We start from the raw sequence: 18,557 nt of genomic DNA, 5'->3' as shown, positions 1-18,557 counted from the left end.
AACCCTTGCATCCAGGTCTTGTAAAAGTCCCAACTGAAATTTACTCTTTTTTTCCAAAAATGTAGACAAAAGTTCCCAAATGACAAGCAGAATAATTTTTTCAGTGCTTTTTAGATATTTAAAAAAAATTGAGATTTAACAACTCATACAGATGGGAATATTGTATAAACCTTCAATTGAACTCTTTATTCAACAGCAAAACTTATATAAAACCTAAATATTTCCAGATTTTGCCACTTTTTCGATTTTAAATTTCCCAATGGAAAGGGTTTAGGACCCTGTACCAGAAATGGTCAATTATGCACTACTATAGTATGCACTTTTAATGTTCACAAATATTTCTGGAAACAGGAAATTTTCGTATCCTTATGTATTAACTGAATAAAATTACCTAATTTATATATATTTTTTGAAAAATTTGTGTGCCCAAAAATTTTTATTTCTGCTAAATTTTTAAGTTTCTTTGGGGTTTTTTTTCCAGGCACATTCAAGCACATGTCCCCACTTTGCCTTGCCAATGACCAAATCAATCGTTGACAGCAGTATCTGAAGATTTTGTTTTGATGGAGTTGAATAGAGCCACAGTGATGTCATACAACCCTCTGCCTATGAATGCTGACATAGCTTGACAATTTTTATATTAAAAAAAATTAAAAATAAGAGTGGGTGAGGAAATGTTGTATTTGTAAATACTAGTACCTTATGTATTTTTTTTAAAAAATGGTTCCGACCATACAATGAATAATCAATTTGTTGCAAATGTTAATTGTATATCTAATAGTTTAAGGCTAGTTAATTGTAAATATTTTGATTCTAAAAATGTTGAAAAGTATTTGTTTATTGTATAAAATTTAAGCAGTCAATTCCTTAAGTTAGGTGAGTGTTAGTACTAGGTACCATATGATTGTTGATGTATGGTATACATGTACAGTATTAACTACATGTACATGTATCATTTTGCTATGCTTAATACAGAATTTGGGTTAGACATTTGCTACAAAATGTATCTCTGTCAATTCAACGAACACTATTTTCATTTATATAAAAAGATACAAGTTGAACTGGAACTTTTTCTGCTACACGTACATGTATGTTGATGTAGCTCATAAATGAAACACTTCTAGCATCTGTTAGTTTCCTTGCCTTTTCTGTTAGTCCTAAGAAAAAATATGTTTGTTTACTATTACATGCCAATTTAATTAGGGTCAGTAGGTAGGAATTTTTTTTCATTTAAAAGTAAAGTAAAAACTAGAAATACAAAGCTGTTTGCCTGAAAATTACTTTTGTTATTTTTTTTTTTAACAATTAAATATCATAAGCAGTAAACACTTTAATATTTCTTATTCTTCTGCATATTGCACTTTGAATCTTTAGTTGAACATTCAGACTAACTTTATCAACAAATTATAAACATGTTCATTTGCTAATGCATATATGTAAAAAAAAAAAAAAAGATTATGTAACTATATAAAAGTTAAATAATTCTGAAATTTTTAATTTATTCAATGTCTTCTTCCCAATTGGATATCTTTAAAGTTCATGTGTGTGTCAGTAGCTAAGGGGAAACCCTTGTGTTTCATATTTAAGAAATAAAACCTTGTTAATATTATATTTCTAGGAAAAGTAGCTATAAAATGACTTGGGTTGTTGTTAAAAAGGGACATTTGAAGGAAAATGCCCCCCTCAAAAAACCATCCTATTTTAAAAAATAATTATTTTGTGTGTTTTTTATCTTTTGTCAAAAAAAAAACGGCGTCAGTTTTTAAGTGGGTATATTGATCCTTCAAGCACAAATCCTGGATATGTCCTTGTTCTCTTGAGTCTTTCATCACTGAGTTGTGTATTTGTTTTCTCATAGGCCTATTTATAAATAATTAAAAAAAAATTTAAAAGACCCTTATATCTTGTTATGTTATCTTAAAAAGTAGTCTACATAATTGGGAAGCGATCATAGCAAAACTCAATAAATAAAAATAACCTATAAAGAGTTATTATAACAGGCGAGTGGGGTGGGTGTTTGATCCGCTCCCGTTACAATAAAAATGGCGTCGCTCAGCAGACGCTTCGTACTCATCGTACTATTCGTGAAATATTGTGAAGTAGAAATGTTATCATGGGTATTTTCGTTCAGTATCATTGCATACAGGAAAATATTTAATGGATTTTGACCAAAACATGTCTGATCCTGTCATGAAAGTGGACATTTAGTCAAAAATTCTATGCCATGTTCTGTCGCACGACTGCTATTGTGAACGTTTTCAAAGGCTTGACTTGTCGCCGGTGAGTTTATTTATGTTCTACAACTTTTTCCTTCTCTGGGACGCACGGTAACTTGAAAAAAATATGTAATTTACGTATCTTGCATATAAATTAAAATAAACTACCGTCAGATAGATTTTTAATCGTAAAAACGTAAATCGGAAATAAGGTGACGTGACAAATATAAAAAATAATATTATTGAATGATGTTAAATAAAAATTAGTGAATGATTATAACTTTATATAATGAATTTTGGTAAAACTTTCATGTATGTCCGGTAGAAGTCCTGTCAAAGCAAAAAAACGAATTCAATCTAAAATGCTGAAAAATGAACCTTTGGGGCTATTTTTTTCCAAAAAGTTCTCAGAGGAGGCTTCCCTTTGGGCCTAACCCCACCCCACCCCACCCCCGAACATCTGGATCCGCCACTGACTAAGAAGAAGAAAAAAGTAAGATAATGTCAGTTTCACAAAGTTCAACTTTTTCTAAATCGTGAGAAAGGGAAGGGAGGGAGGTAATAGGAAGAAAAGAAATTTCTGTACAACAACGTAAGAATTTCTACTGTATTGCAACAAAAAAGGGGGCAGCTGGCTTAAACTTTTTTTAAACAATTTAACGGCAAATCCTTTAGAAAAATATTAACGGGGAGGTATGAAAATGTTGGTCCTGGCCACAATTGTATACTCAACGTACGGCTAGGACAATCATTTTGTTGATTTGTAAATTTGTTGTTGAATAACGTATCTAAAGCATCTTGATACCAGGTAAGTTATTCCTGATCACTGACCCCCCCCCCTTTTTATGGTGCAAGTCTATATGAAATTCTAGAAAAGAGGGGAGCAAAAATACATCTCAGCTCCCACATTTTCCCCTCTCATTATATATATATATATATATATATATATATATATATATATATATATATATATATATATATATATATATATATATATATATATATATATATATATATATATATATATATATATGATTAGCCTATTAATAAAAAGACCTATCAGAAACTGTTATCAGAAATTGCATCAACTTCAAATCTCCCTTTTCTGAGATTAACTGAATTGGGAGCAGTAGACTGAGTTAGAAGCGATTTTTTAATAAAGAAAATGGATGTTATGTGATTTCAGTTTAATCGTCCGAAAGTTGAGATATAGTAAGTAAGTACTTGTTGGGAATGGCTGTGACCTTTGATTTTAAATACATTGTACATAGACAAAAATTCGAAGAAATGTAGTTGTACTAAAAAAATTCAAGATGGCGACTGTGACGAACCTTGTTATTATAGCATGGATTTCTTTTTCATCAATAAAGAGAAATGTTTCAAACGTTAAGTCTAGATGCCTGGTTCGATTATTTCTGAAGTGTTTAAGTGTGTAATACAACCCTGATGTCTTGTCATCGAATGCAAGGTGATGTACTTTAAGTCGTCCTCTAAATTTGCTAAACACGGCATCTAAGTGTTTTCTATTATTGTCTCAGCCTCATCATTTTCGAAGAAGCCATCGTATTTCTGTAAATTGGATAGATGGGCTGTAATATTGGCACTTAATATTTGTTTGTTTGTTTGTTTGTTTGTTTGTTATTTTTTTTTTTTTTTTTTTTTTTTTTTTTTTTTTGTTATTGTTGGGTTTTTTTCATATTTTGTGTTTTTGTTTGTTTTTTGTTTAACATCCCTTCGAGAATTTTTCACTCATACTGAGACGCCACCACTTTCCGGTGGAGGGGCTGCAAATGTACTCGGCATTTACTGTCTTTGAGCAGTGAGGGATCTCTTTCGTGCCAGCACCTACTTCAGCACGGGGCCTCAGTTTATAGGGTCTCATCCGAAGGCCCGGTTTTCACGTCCTGCAGTGGGATTTGAACCCGCGACGTAAGGATCAACTCCTTACTTCGCGACTCAAGAGCGAACGCTCTAACAACTGCACCAAGCAGTCGACTGGCAATTAATAGAACAGAGAGATTTTTTGAAGGCTGAATCTATAGTTTACGTATATATACCAGCTTCCAAAAGACTTCAAAATTAGACTTAATGTAGACATATTCTTGGCACCGAGGGCAATTGAGCAGTGAGTGTTCTTTATCGTGCCAACACCTACCGTGAAATGGGACTTGTTTTAAGGTCTCATCCGAAGAACTCGTGACTTCTAATGCCGGGCGCTTGGTGAAGACAGAGTTACTACCTATGTTTACGTCTTAGGATTGACGCAGCGAGAAGAGAATCGAACCCAGGCCTAGTAGGACCGGTGCATTGTAGGTGGAAAATTATGAATTAATTTTCTTACATTTTTAACAGTGCTAAAATTATTTCTTTTTCATCTGGATGAAAAATATTTCAAAACCATATATATTCCTACAGTACCGTCCAACGTGAAACCATTTGAAAATATATCATACATTTACAAACAAGATCTTTAAATTACAATTTACCTATGGGCCTACTTTATTTGTCCGAAATCGGCGTACACAAGAAAATTTCTTAACGTAATTGACTTTAATGTTTATGACAATAAATTTATACAAATTTTCATTTCATAACATTTATATGATAAATGCTTTTTAATACAGTACTTCTTTACTTCTACGATATGAATTATTGAAAAATATGGGCTAAGGTTACTGTAAATCACAAATTTTCGCGAGACCTTTTTTTCGCGAGATCGGTATTTGGTATTTCTTAGGGAGACCGAAATTTCACGAATTCAGCTTGTTATTACTTTATGATTTAATTTTGTTTGTATTCTAGCCTCTGATTGGTTAATATCCAAAAAGGAACACAAATTATTTCTGTATAACCTGGTTTGGTATGGGGACACACCCCCCTGACAACCATCTGAATCATCTGTATCCATACAATCCTCTCATTTCCAGTCCTCGAAATTCATGGAAAATTCAAGATTTAATAAATGTACCTTTTACTTCAAACAATGATTCGATCTTACCACATGTAAACAAACAACAAGGCTGCTAGGCCTATGTATCAGTTTTTACCTCCCCTTGCTTCCCATCACTTCCGTTACTTCCGTTACTACGGTTGTATTATTGAGCGGCAAATTTGAACTAATAAAAAGCAACGAAATTTTACACCCATAGTTATTTAATGATTTTAAAATTAAATTATAAGGAATGACTCTAATTCTTGGCCAAATTATTCGAGTATAACCTGGTTTGGGTCAGTTTACGCTGTTTTATAATCCGCTTCGCGGATTATAAAGCGTAAACTGACCCAAACCAGGTTATACTCGAATAATCTGGCCAAGAATTAGAGTCATTCCTAAAATACAATCTATACTAATTTACATCATATTTGTCTAACAAGGATGCGATTTTCTGTTCAAACCGTCAGTTTGTGACATAAGTTTTCTGAGAGTTTCTTGATACTTTTATGTTTCAAAATACCTTATTCTGATATATTTTAAAAGAATTTTTTGGACGGTAAATATATACCTTTTTTCTTTGAAATAAATCATTCTTTTTTGTGTATCAAACTCTTAAAAATGTTTTTGTTTGAGACAAAAAAATTAAGATTGGCATAATTGAACTGAATTTGGACATTTAACAACTTGAAATAACTTTCCGTCATATCTCTAAAACAGCTAGACGATTTTGTCGCCACTCGTTCTAAACGGGTGATCGAGGTGAACCTTCCCCGGTTTAATAAAGCAACATGTAGGATTATCAAAGGTTTAACAAAATAATTCCTTTCTATGAGAAAGCCAATAAGATGTTACAACGTACATATAGCAACCTTTATTCAATTATTTATAGTCTGCTTCTTTATTATTGGTTAATAATTCACATAAAGGGTTACAAAAGTATTCTATAAGAGTAAATAAATACAATATATACAATATAAATGTGCGTTTCAGCGTTTCTATTATTTGATGACAAAAACTAACAACTGCTCTCAATTTTCGACATTTTGAGTGTTTCACACGCACTACTGGGATCCGTACTTTTAGTAATCCCAGTTTTTTCCTTAAATATCTTTTTGTACATAAGAATTGTCCTCTTATTGCAAACAAAAGCCAGGAATATGAAGACGCCCTGTAATGTGTTCATGATGGAAATAATGTACGTGAAATAACTTGGTGGTAAAAGACCGTCTAAAATCTGCAAAAGCCAGACAATTCCTGTTACAGGAAATAAGCGTACACATATTAAAAAATCGTTCCTTTCGGGTTTATTGTTAGAAACTGTTGGAGAAAGTTTAATTGCATGAATTGTCTGTGAGAAGAAAAAGACATTACTGATGCAGAGAAAACCAACCGGGACTAGAAAAGTAAAGATAACGGACATCTTTCCATCAATGAAACAATTTTGCTTTCCATAACCAACATTCCCCCGAATTGAAAACATGGTAATCATATACCCTAAGACAGTAAAAAGTGGCAAGAGAAAGATATAAATACAATACTTTATAAGCAGTAAATTTTCGTTGTAGATTTGCAGAGGTATTCTGGCATGAAAAACCCGATACATATGAAAACAACAGATGTTCATACAGGTAAAAGACGAGAGCCAGAAGTAATGAAGAAGAATACCAACAACAACACATTTTGTGTTCTTTTTGTTTTCCCCGTAACTCGCCAGAGATACAATATTTATGATAAAGATAGTAGAAACAAGAACCATTATTGTTTTCCCTGGAAGTGATCTTAGTTCTCCAAAAAAGCAGTACGTGACAAAAGTGATCAACAGACAAACACACGATAATATAGAAAATACAACGTAGAGTGTACGTAAAATTCTACTAAAATTGATCCCCCTGTTGAAATTGGACATTAAGACATCAACACACACTCTGATTGTCCCATTCTCCAAAATATCAGCATTTACAGCAGGTAGAGTAATATCGTAACTCTTCAAAAACACCACGTTTTGAATGCTATCAAATTCATACTCCTCTAATTTGAATTCCACTTGTTTGCATATCAGTACGTTAGTGATATGTACGGCACGATATTGTAATATATGATTCCATGATGAACCATAACTCGATTGTGAACATCGATCTTCTTCTGGTTCTAGTTCCGTTACGTTGCTGTTATTCTTTCCTAACGAAAAATATCTGTTCTTGAAATCAAACAGAATAAAGGTATCATTGCATATATATTCTAAATTAGTTTCAGTAAATCGTAATAGAAATTTTTCCGTTTTCAATCGATCAACAGATTCATTGATGAATATTGTAGATTGAATCCACCCATGGAATTTTCCGTAGTCCTTCTGAACATATTTCATACGGAAGATATTAAAAAAAAGATTTTCCGTTAGCTTTACGGTTTTCTTAATTTTGAATGGTATTAAATCCGTGATTAAATCTTGAATATTTTCCTCGGATATCTTGTACTTAGAAAATCCCTTGAAAGTTATATCCAAATTATATCGAAGATTTTTGGTAACCGAAAACAGCGGGATGCAGCTTTCTCCACGAATTAAATATTTTCCGGGAAAACATGTTATATTCCTGCAGATTCCCTGGAAAAAAAATTGTGTGTTAAGTTCAGTTATTCATATCATTATGACAAATTAAATAAAAACAGATAACTTTGATTGCCTATTAAGACACCATCCTAAATATTTGCATATTCTATAACATTCTTCGCAGAAGAATTCGATGATGAAATAACTTACAAGGAATGGGTCGTAAATTTGGTCATTTGAGCACATCCGACCAAGCAGCGCCTCAAAATCCATGTCTTTATAATCACCACTGACGGAAAACAAACTGCGTAGCAAGGGATACCAAACAAGGGAATTTGATACCAAATTCTCTTCTTCTTCTTCAGTTCCACCCCCTACCCCGCGATTCACAGACAACCCGATGCCATTGCATATTGCACAATAGAGATTCTTGTAGGGGGCATAGAAGTACACCTTTGGAAAAAAATCGCAAACATTTCCATAACCAGAGGTAACTGGACACTCATCAATTGTTATCTCCACGGCTCTATAAGGGTTGCACATAGCACAATAAACGTTTTTATATATACCCCCTCCAAACTGATCAGGCGCTACCCAATCATGATACCGTCTGTATGGAAGATCCTCGCATGCCCACCTTACATCTGAGTCTATAATTGGCCAGTGTCCCGTTTTGTTGCATTTCTCTATTACATCAGGCGTGAGTTTGTCACATTTTCGACTGTCTGTTGCTGGATAAAGCGTCAAATTGCAATCAGCCTTTCGTAAAGACTTGAAAAAATTACTATAAAGCAAGAAGTTTGTGTGTTCAATATATGAAAAACAATGTGACTTCATCGTCCATGGTTTGTAATTTTTTTCTCTTCGAGAAACACTACACAGTAAACAGTACATATTTAGATATGGAATGCCTGTCGATAAATCCGTGACTGGGTGAATAGAAAATACGTCCCCCGGTGGTTTCCTACACCTCTGACCTATAAATTCAGGAAAACGATCTAGACCATAACACCCATTTGTCACTAAACTTTCGTTAAATGTTTTATTTGGTTCAGATTTTGAGAATATTTTTTCTTTTAAGCAAGTTGTAGGATACATTAGAAACAGATCTTTACAGCATGCAGTTCTTTCTTCAAAGAAAATGCATTTTGCATCACATGAGCAGTAAGAACGGAAATTGAACTTTGCTGGAATTCCATATTCCCCACACATTCCCGATTCAAAGTCCATTGAATACGACTTATGCACAGATTTGTTAAATCACTATAATTGTGTTTCATCAAAACTAGATCACGTGATTGATTAATCATCTTTATTTCTCCGGACTGTTCAAAAACATTTTGTTTAATAAAAAGGAAATATTCGTCTGAAAATTCATGCACATCAACGTAAAAGTAAAATATAGGTACAGAGGATTCGTTACGAAATAAAAGCTCAGTATGCATGTCCAAGCTTACATCGACAAAGGGAAAGTTTGATAAATTTGGTCGGTTACACAAATAGCAAAATAAGTTCTTATATGGCAAGGTTCCAGAGTTGTCACTATAATATAAACATGCGTTATTTACTGTAACGTTAAATGTGTCCCACATTCCACTTTCATTGCACCGAGATATTGTGTTGACAGCAGTGAATGTTGGATTACACATTTTACAAAACATATTTTTGAACAATGTATCATTATTAAAATAATCGGCAACACATCCATATTCAACAATCTGGATGTAATGTTTCCATGTCCCTGTTTTATTACAAGAATTAAAAAAATGGCCGTTTTCTTTGTAACAGTTGTAAGAGATGTTTTCATTTGGAGGATATGATTGTAACAAACATTTACGCGTGATAGCATTTTTGATGACGTCATCAAAGGTTGAAATAAAATTGATATCCAGAAATTGATCACAGACTATATCAATAGGCCAGGTAAAAAAATTAAAGTCATCGTTGCAAATCGCACAAAACCGATTGTAGTACGTTCGAGAAGTATTGTAACTTGTAACTGGTGGGTATTTCAGTTTATCGACGTCATCCGTGACATTTTCGCATCTTTTGAGAATATTACTATTTGTGCTGTGTGGACAAGAGTCAATCATTAAATATGATGTTCTTTGTTTTCTTTCAAAGTAGTTTGATGAGGCATTAACGATCGTGACATTCTTACAGGTCGGCGCTGGAGGAGAGAAGAACACATCCGGACAACAATCACCTCTAATGAAACACTCCTGATCGCAGAAACATGACGGACAACGTGGATATAGTGCTGAATCCTTCACCTCCCACGGAAATAGAGTTTTATTTAGGTAACAAAAATGTTCAGTTCCACACAGCGTCAAAATTTGCTCAAGTAGCTTAGGGACTTCTATATTCTCCGTCCTCATGAATGGTCGAAAAACTACATATAGAAATATAATGTAGAAGATAAACCCCTGCATCATTGGTAGTTTTTTTTTTTTACGTCGGCAACTTTTGATTTATAACTCCTCTACTGGTGAAGAGATTATACTGGATATAATTCATGACAATATTGTAAATTGTGAGTATCTCATCAAGTATTTATCCACAAATCTCTTCCAATCAATAGTTTATAAATGTTTGAATAGTATCTGTATTTAATCATCATTTAATCATCATGTGAACAGACTTCTATTAAACAATGCAGGTCTAAGCTACTAACAACCTGTGCTGGATTTTTTTCCTGATGAAAGTTTTACATTCAAGAATAAAAACTAGTATATTTATATCAGTTATTCAATTTTCCTTACTTTTATCACTTTGAACTAAAGGATTTCTGCGGAGAGATCGTTTTGTTCATTTTCCAATAAATTTAATATCAACTTGAGTTACCGAATTACTTTTTACTGTACGCATCATTATGATGTTCGTCAGTATTTAAATCAGTACAAATAAATAACAAGTTAAATTGATACAAAGCATCCAATCGGCCGCAAAAATATATTTGACATTTTGAAGTATTTCCAATAGAAAGAGTAAAAAAATCCAAGTAGAAAAAAAATATATTTGCTACATTTTTACAATTGCTTTACTTTTCTGTGCAAATTTTCCTTTTACACTTAATAATTTTCAGTGATCGATTGTTAAATAACTATCCAAAGATATGAAAATCGGACTGAAATAAAGGATAGGAATGTATTTTCATCAAATTATTTGATTGAAGTACAATGCGACAAATATCTAAAGAACTACCACGCTAATTATGAATACATGTCTGAATGCTGACAAAAAGGACGTACCAACTTCACGTGCTGATACCCTGGATCTTTGTTACTTCGACTGTTTTCCTCGACTGTCGGTCCAGGAACTGTTAAAATAGACTGTTAAAAAAGACTGTTGCCCGCTGACGTCAAATGACGCTAAATTGGGTAATTTTTTCTTCATTCGGCTTCATTCGCGGCCTATGGCCTTGGACAACAGCTTGCACCCCGGTCCAACAGATCGACTGTTTCCCTCTACCCCAGGCAACAACTGTATATGTAAAGTGCAGGAAAAAATCATTGTGTCACTTGCAACTGCAGTGTATTCAAAATAAAATTCAGTTCTTATTCCAATTTATTCATTTTTTTAGGTACTGTAATTTATATCCGGAACTCAAAACGTTTTGTTTTTAGATCTTACGCACGCCTATATTGGGAACCAGTTCATGAAACAACTTCCTGTAAATTCATCAAATTAATAAGTATCTGACGAGAAATGAAAAACAAACTGAAACAGATAACAATAATTACTTAGACTTAGTATTAAGCTTAATTATGTTATCAATAAGAATTTATTCCATCGAAACAATGACAAAAACGTCTCTTTTCCCATGTGCACAATTGTAACACAACCACAAATAAATCGACCACTACTGTGGCCGATAAGGAAAATGACAATATTATAAACTAACACTCTTCCAAAAGAATGATTTTATTATTTTATGATTTAAATTCGGCTTCTTTTCCTCGTATGACTTTAAAGAGATATTTCAATCAAGTGCTCCTATTGAAAAAAATACAACCAAAAAAAACTGGTTTCAGTTGAAAAAAGAAAAATGTTCATGTTGTGTTCATATATAACAAAATTATATTGAATTAAGTACAAATTGAAAGCAAAACTAAATTTTTTTTCTTTTTAAAGTTAATTATGTAGCTTATTAAGGAAATAATGAAAAACGACCTTAGACTAAGTTTTTTTTTATGTGAGTGTTATTATCATTTTGACTGTATTTCGTACTTAGTGTTAACTGACAATATTAATGAAGTTGTACATGTATTAATGTGAATAGACATGCAAGTTAGTTTTCATATATATATATATATATATATATATATATATATATATATATATATATATATATATATATATATATATATATATATATATATATATAAGTTAAAAAAAACAAACAACGCTGTATATCCTAAGTGTCGGGTGTACTAAGCAGATACAAGGTCACTACTGGAAATTCAAATAAATACTAAAAATGAACGACGAAATGAACAATAAAAATTGTCAAATTTTCGGGACGCCCTGTCCCTTCCTCGGGACATAGAAAAAGTTCAAAAGTCAAGGAAGAACAAAACAAATGAAAACAAAAACATCTAGCACTACCACTACGCTACTAAAACTTATTTATTTAAACTTTAATATTTTGAATTCTGAAGTTAAAAACTAATAAATATGAAATGAATCCGGACCACCGCGAGGCACGTCCTTTCAGTAATAATAATACAATCGATAAAAATTCCTCAACTGACAATGATTAGTGGTCCCTGGGCTTACAGTTTGTAAGCTACCGACCAGACACGATTTGTAATTCATTATTCACCATAAAATGTATTAATGATTGAAACATAGTCATATAAACCTGTACGGCGGGTAAAGTCGGCATTTGTTGGAGCTGTACGGTTGTTAGGGATGAATATGTCCTCTCTGTTTTAAGTTGATAGTCTGTATCAACTATTTAGGAAATCGTCGTGAATTTGACAACTGTAGTACTAGTATTTCATGAAAATGAACCTCAACGTTATCAAGTCTGTTTGGAGAATTTTATATTCAAGGATGTTTTAAGTTAAATTTAGCATATAAAAAAATGATATTTTCGATTAAATATACGTATTTATCAACGTTTTCATCGTCATAATTTGATAATTAATATTCTTGGCACAAAGCGACCTTAATTAGATCTACTACTGTCTGGCTAGTCGACTGTAAGATAACTGTACGGCGAAGTCAGTCTCCTGAACACATTGAAGTATATGCCCAAAATGTACGGAATGCCTCCATTTAAATTGATTGTTGTAATATGATTAAATCAGACTTAATGCGTTCATTTTTTTTTTGATTTGAACTAAATGGCAGAAGAGACAATTTATTGGCATCGGAAGAGAATTTTAATTTTTTTTATCCTCTTGCAACAATGTTAGAGGAATATGGTAACGCGCTTGTGTGTGTGGTGGTTGGGTGGGCGTTTGGGTGCGTGTTTGAGTGAGTGCGTTTGTTACGGAAGTTAGCCAAGTTAACACATTCTTGTTACAGATTGTAGAAAGAGAAGTACATGTCTCGTCGGTTGCAAAGCTTTGTAAACACTTTTAAACCAGTTTTTGCAAAATTCCGTTTGTAAACAAGCCTTCCAATACTCCTTTCGGGTGCGCTCCTTTCAACAAGGTGGGCGGGGCTTCGTGGTTAAAGCAGACCCATGGTCATGATGATGCACTACCACATAGATCGTAGCAACTGGATGTAATTGGTCAGTGTCATTTGAATATTTCTCAATAATCAAGTATTGGAATTATGTTAATATTTATTGAATAAATCACAGCCCCCAACCCCACACGCACCTGCACCTAGCTAGCACCTGTTACATATGCACTCAAACTGCAAGTTTAGGAAGTTTTGCATAGTGGTGTCACTTCTACGTCGAGGTAATTTTTATTTGGATATTTCGTAACATAAACTATGAAATATTGGCGAATTGGGTATAATTTTAATATTTTTATGAAACAAATCACACAGAACAAATCCGGGATGTTTCGCGCCGATTCTGTTTCGCACTGAGATGGTTCGCGCCTAAATCGGCGCGAAGCATCTCACATTTTTTATGAATTATTTTCATCACATTTTGACCCATTTTAAAATGAATTATTTATTAGTTTTTAGATATAAATGTATATAAATTCATGCCTTGATAATATGCATTGCCAAAGGTAACGGATCGTAAGGTGCTCGTTTGCTCAGCGTGTGTGTTCAACCATTGGAGATCAAAAGGTGAGAATTATTTCATAATTATCATATATCTCATCATTATATACTCCAGTCTCCAAATTTAAGTTGATGTGTGGGTTGTCCAATCAAGCAATAATTACTTAATTAGATGGCGGTATTATAATTATGTATACGTATTTACTCTATACATAATAAGCATGGTGTTAAAATAATTATGCTATGTACTTCAAATAATCTTCTTAGAATAAAAAAAAGAAAAAAGAAAAAGTAATGTTCAAAAAACATCTATATTTACATGTATTGAAAAATCCAAAACTTTTGCTAAACGAGCTATACTCAATAGCACACGTAATAGACTGTTTCACGATAACTGTGGTACTGCTCTTTTGCAGGGCAAAATGATATATTTTGGTGAAAATGACGTAAAAGTAATTGTTAAATATACGTCATTTAATTATCTGTCAACAAAAACTTCGCCAAACGTTATTAATTTGCCCTGCAAAAGAGTAGTACCGCAGTTATCGTGAAAGGGCTAATTGGAGCGAAACATCGCGGCGCGAACCATCTTAGGGCGAAACAGAATGGGCGCGAAATATCGTAGGGCGAACCATGCATTGGCGCGAAACATCCCGTTACCCACAGAACCCCCACCCCCCATTTAGCATGCAAACTGCAAAATTAGGGAAATCTTTTAAAAACTTTCAACCTTGAAGAAAATCTAAACATATCAATTGAGAATCACATTTATATATGGTATCAGTGTAGGTGATTATTTACTGAATGCATGTTCAAGAATTTATCATGATTCTTCGTTTTTCTCAAAGGGCTTGTTTGTGTATATTCAGGTTTATTGAAAAAGATATGCAAGACTAGTGGGTGCTTTCCCAGAATATACCCACAAGATGGCAAAGGATGTTGTGACTATCAAGTTTGTCTTCTCTTAGGAAGATGGTGGATGAGCAAAGGTATTACAATTTTTAAAAGTATGATTGGTTTGTTGGATATATTATTCTTCATAAATTATTTAGATATTTAACCATCTTTTTCATCTAAATTGTGATTTAATTGTATACCTTATTTTAATGATTAATTTTAGTCACAGCATCACCAAAATTAAACCCGAGCTGTGTCAGAAGGGACAAATATTAGTCTTTCAGAGGGCTTTCTTTATTGATGCGTGACTATTTAATTGCAGAAGGTCAGGTACATATCTAATCATTCTAATGAAGAGACATACAAATTATCATTAATTATGCATTTTTGTCCAGCTAAATTTATTCTTAAAGACCATTTAGGAGCTTAGCTGTTCAAAAATGATTAATGTACAAACATACTAGCATGGCTCTGGATTTAAGAGATATTACATGTATTAACTTCTTAAAGACTCTTTGAATCTGTCAAGTAGTAGATTATTATTTTCTTTCACAATTTTTGTTAAAAGATATTTTAGGTTCTAAACAGCTATTCTGCACAGGGTTTAAAAAACCCTTGCATCCAGGTCTTGTAAAAGGACCCTGCTGAAACTGAAATATACTCTTTTTTTTCCCAAAAATGTCGACAAAAGTTCCCAAATGACAAGCAGAATAAATTTTTCAGTGCTTTTTAGATAATTAAAAAAAAATTGAGATTTAACAACTCATACAGATGGGAATATTGTATAAACCTTCAATTGAACTCTCTATTCAACAGCAAAACTTATATAAAACCTAAATATTTCCAAGTTTTGCCACTTTTTCGATTTTAAATTTCCCAGTGGAAAGGGTTTAGGACCCTGTACCAGAAATGGTCAATTATGCACTACTATAGTATGCACTGTTAATGTTCACAAATATTTCTGGAAACAGAAATTTTCGTATCCTTATGTATTAACTGAATAAAATTACCTGATTTATATATTTTTTTGAAAAATTTTGTGTACCCAAAAATTTTGTATTTCTGCTAAATTTTTTAAGTTTCTTTGGGTTTTTTTTTTCAGGCACATTCAAGCACATGTCCCCACTTTGCCTTGCCAATGACCAAATCAATCGTTGACAGCAGTATCTGAAGATTTTGTTTTGATGGAGTTGAATAGACCAACAGTGATGTCATACAACCCTCTGCCTATGGATGCTGACATAGCTTGACAGTTTTTATATTAAAAAAAAATTAAAAATAAGAGTAGGTGAGGAAATGTTGCATTTGTAAATACTAGTACCTTATGTATTTTTTTTAAAAATGGTTTCGACCATACAATGAATAATCAATTTGTTGCAAATGTTAATTGTATATCTAATAGTTTAAGGCTAGTTAATTGTAAATATTTTGATTCTAAAAATGTTGAAAAGTATTTGTTTATTGTATAAAATTTAAGCAGTCAATTCCTAAAGTTAGGTGAGTGTTAGTACTAGGTACCATATGATTGTTGATGTATGGTATACATGTACAGTATTAACTACATGTACATGTATCATTTTGCTATGCTTAATACAGAATTTGGGTTAGACTTTTGCTACAAAATATATCTCTGTCAATTCAACGAACACTATTTTCATTTACATAAAAAGATACAAGTTGAACTGGAACATTTTCTGCTACACGTACATGTATGTTGATGTAGCACATAAATGAAACACTTCTAGCAGGTGTTAGTTTTCTTGCCTTTTCTGTTAGTGCTAAGAAAAAATATGTTTGTTTACTATTACATGCCAATTTAATTAGAGACAGTAGGAAGGAATTTTTTTCATTTAAAAATAAAGTAGAAACTAGAAATACAAAGCTGTTTGTCTGAAAATTACTTTTGTTATTTTTTTTTTTTTTTGAACAATTAACTATCATAAGCAGTATTCACTTTAATATTTCTTATTCTTCTGCATATTGCATTTTGAATCTTTAGTTGAACATTCAGACTAACTTTATCAACAAATTATAAACATGTACATTTGCTAATGCATATATGTAAAAAAAAAAAAAAAGTATATGTAACTATATAAAAGTTAAATAATTTTGAAATTTTTAATTTATTCAATGTATTCTTCCCAACTGGATATCTTTAAAGTTCATGTGTGTGTCAGTAGCTAAGGGTAAACCCTTGTGTTTCATATTTGAGAAATAAAACCTTGTTAATATTATATTTCTAGGAAAAGTAGCTATAAAATGACTTGGGTTGTTGTTAAAAAGGGACATTTGAAGGAAAGTGCCCCCCTCAAAAAACCATCCTATTTTTAAAAATAATCATTTTGTGTGTTTTTTATCTTTTGTCAAAAAAAGGAGTCAGTTTTTAAGTGGGTATATTGATCCTTCAAGCACAAGTCCTGGATATGTCCTTGTTCTCTTGAGTCTTTCATCACTTAGTTGACTTGTATATTTGTTTTCTCATAGGCCTATTTATAAATAATTTTAAAAAAAATTAAAAAGACACTTATATCTGGTTATGTTATCTTAAAAAGTGGTCTACATAATTGGAAAGCGATCATAGCAAAACTCAATAAATAAAAATAACCTATAAAGAGTTATTGCAACAGGCGCGTGGGGTGGATGTTTGATCCGCTCCCGTTACAAAAAAAAATGGTGTCGTACAGCAGACGCTTCGTACTCATCGTGCTATTCGTGAAATATCGTGAAGTAGAAATGTTATCATGGGTATTTTCGCTCAGTATCATTGCATACAGGAAAATATTTAATGGATTTTGACCAAAACATGTCTGATCCTGTCATGAAAGTGGACATTTAGTCAAAAATTCTATGCCATGTTCTGTCGCACGACTGCTATTGTGTGCGTTTTCAAAGGCTTGTCGCCGGTGAGTTTATTTATGTTTTACAACTTTTTCCTTCTTTGAGACGTACGGTAACTTGAAAAAAATATGTAATTTACGTATCTTGCATATAAATTAAAATAAACTACCGTCAGATAGATTTTTAATCGTAAAAACGTAAATCGGCAATAAGGGGTACTCGGAATAATGGGTACTGTGACGTTACAAATATAAACAAAATATTATTGAATGATGTTAAATAAAATCTAGTGAATGATTATAACTTTATATAATGAATTTTGGCAAAACTTTCATGTATGTCCGGTAGAAGTCCTGTCAAAGCAAAAAACGGATTCAATCTAAAATGCTGAAAAATGAACCTTTGGGAATATTTTTTTTTCCAAAAAGTTCTCTGGGGAGGCTTCCCTTTGTGCCTAACCCCACCCCACCCCCGACATCTGGATCCGCCACTGACTAAGAAGAAGAAAAAAGTCAGATAATGTCAGTTTCACAAAGTTCAACTTTTTCTAAATCGTGAGAAAGGGAAGGGAGGGAGGTAATAGGAAGAAAAGAAATTTCTACACAACAATGTGAGAATTTCTACTGTATTGCAACAAAAAAGGGGCAGCTGGCCTAAACTATTTTTAAACAATTTAACGGCAAATCTTTTAGAAAAATATTAACCGGGAGGTATGAAAATGTTGGTCCTGGTCACAATTGTATTCTCAACTTACGGCTAGGACAATCATTTTGTTGATTTGTAAATTTGTTGTTGAATTACGTATCTAAAGCATCTTGATATCAGGTAAGCTATTCCTGACCACTGAACCCACCCACCCCCACCCCCAATTTAAGGTGCAAGTCTATATGAAATTCTAGAAAAGAGGGGAGCAAAAATACATCTC

General features: G+C 32.6%; 1 protein-coding gene and 1 long non-coding RNA gene across 2 annotated transcripts in view; both read right to left on the bottom strand.

Annotated features, from left to right (window-relative positions):
• Positions 1–18,557, bottom strand: part of LOC133183097 (uncharacterized) — a 250,024-nt gene that overhangs the window by 188,804 nt on the left and 42,663 nt on the right. The window lies entirely within an intron of this gene.
• LOC133184036 (uncharacterized) lies at positions 6,167–8,911 on the bottom strand. The gene is made up of 2 exons (XM_061318906.1): positions 7,910–8,911; positions 6,167–7,753 (listed from the first exon to the last, which is right to left on the bottom strand). Exons 1-2 carry the CDS (start codon positions 8,909–8,911, stop codon positions 6,167–6,169), a joined length of 2,589 nt encoding a protein of 862 aa, XP_061174890.1.

The sequence above is a fragment of the Saccostrea echinata genome, unplaced genomic scaffold, assembly GCF_033153115.1.
Source record: "Saccostrea echinata isolate AGI-Se365-2 ecotype Australia unplaced genomic scaffold, CSIRO_AGI_Sech_v1 ptg000009l, whole genome shotgun sequence".
Classification (NCBI taxonomy): domain Eukaryota; kingdom Metazoa; phylum Mollusca; class Bivalvia; order Ostreida; family Ostreidae; genus Saccostrea; species Saccostrea echinata.
Note: the sequence above shows the minus strand (reverse complement) of the source record. Positions and strands in the feature narration are given on the sequence as shown.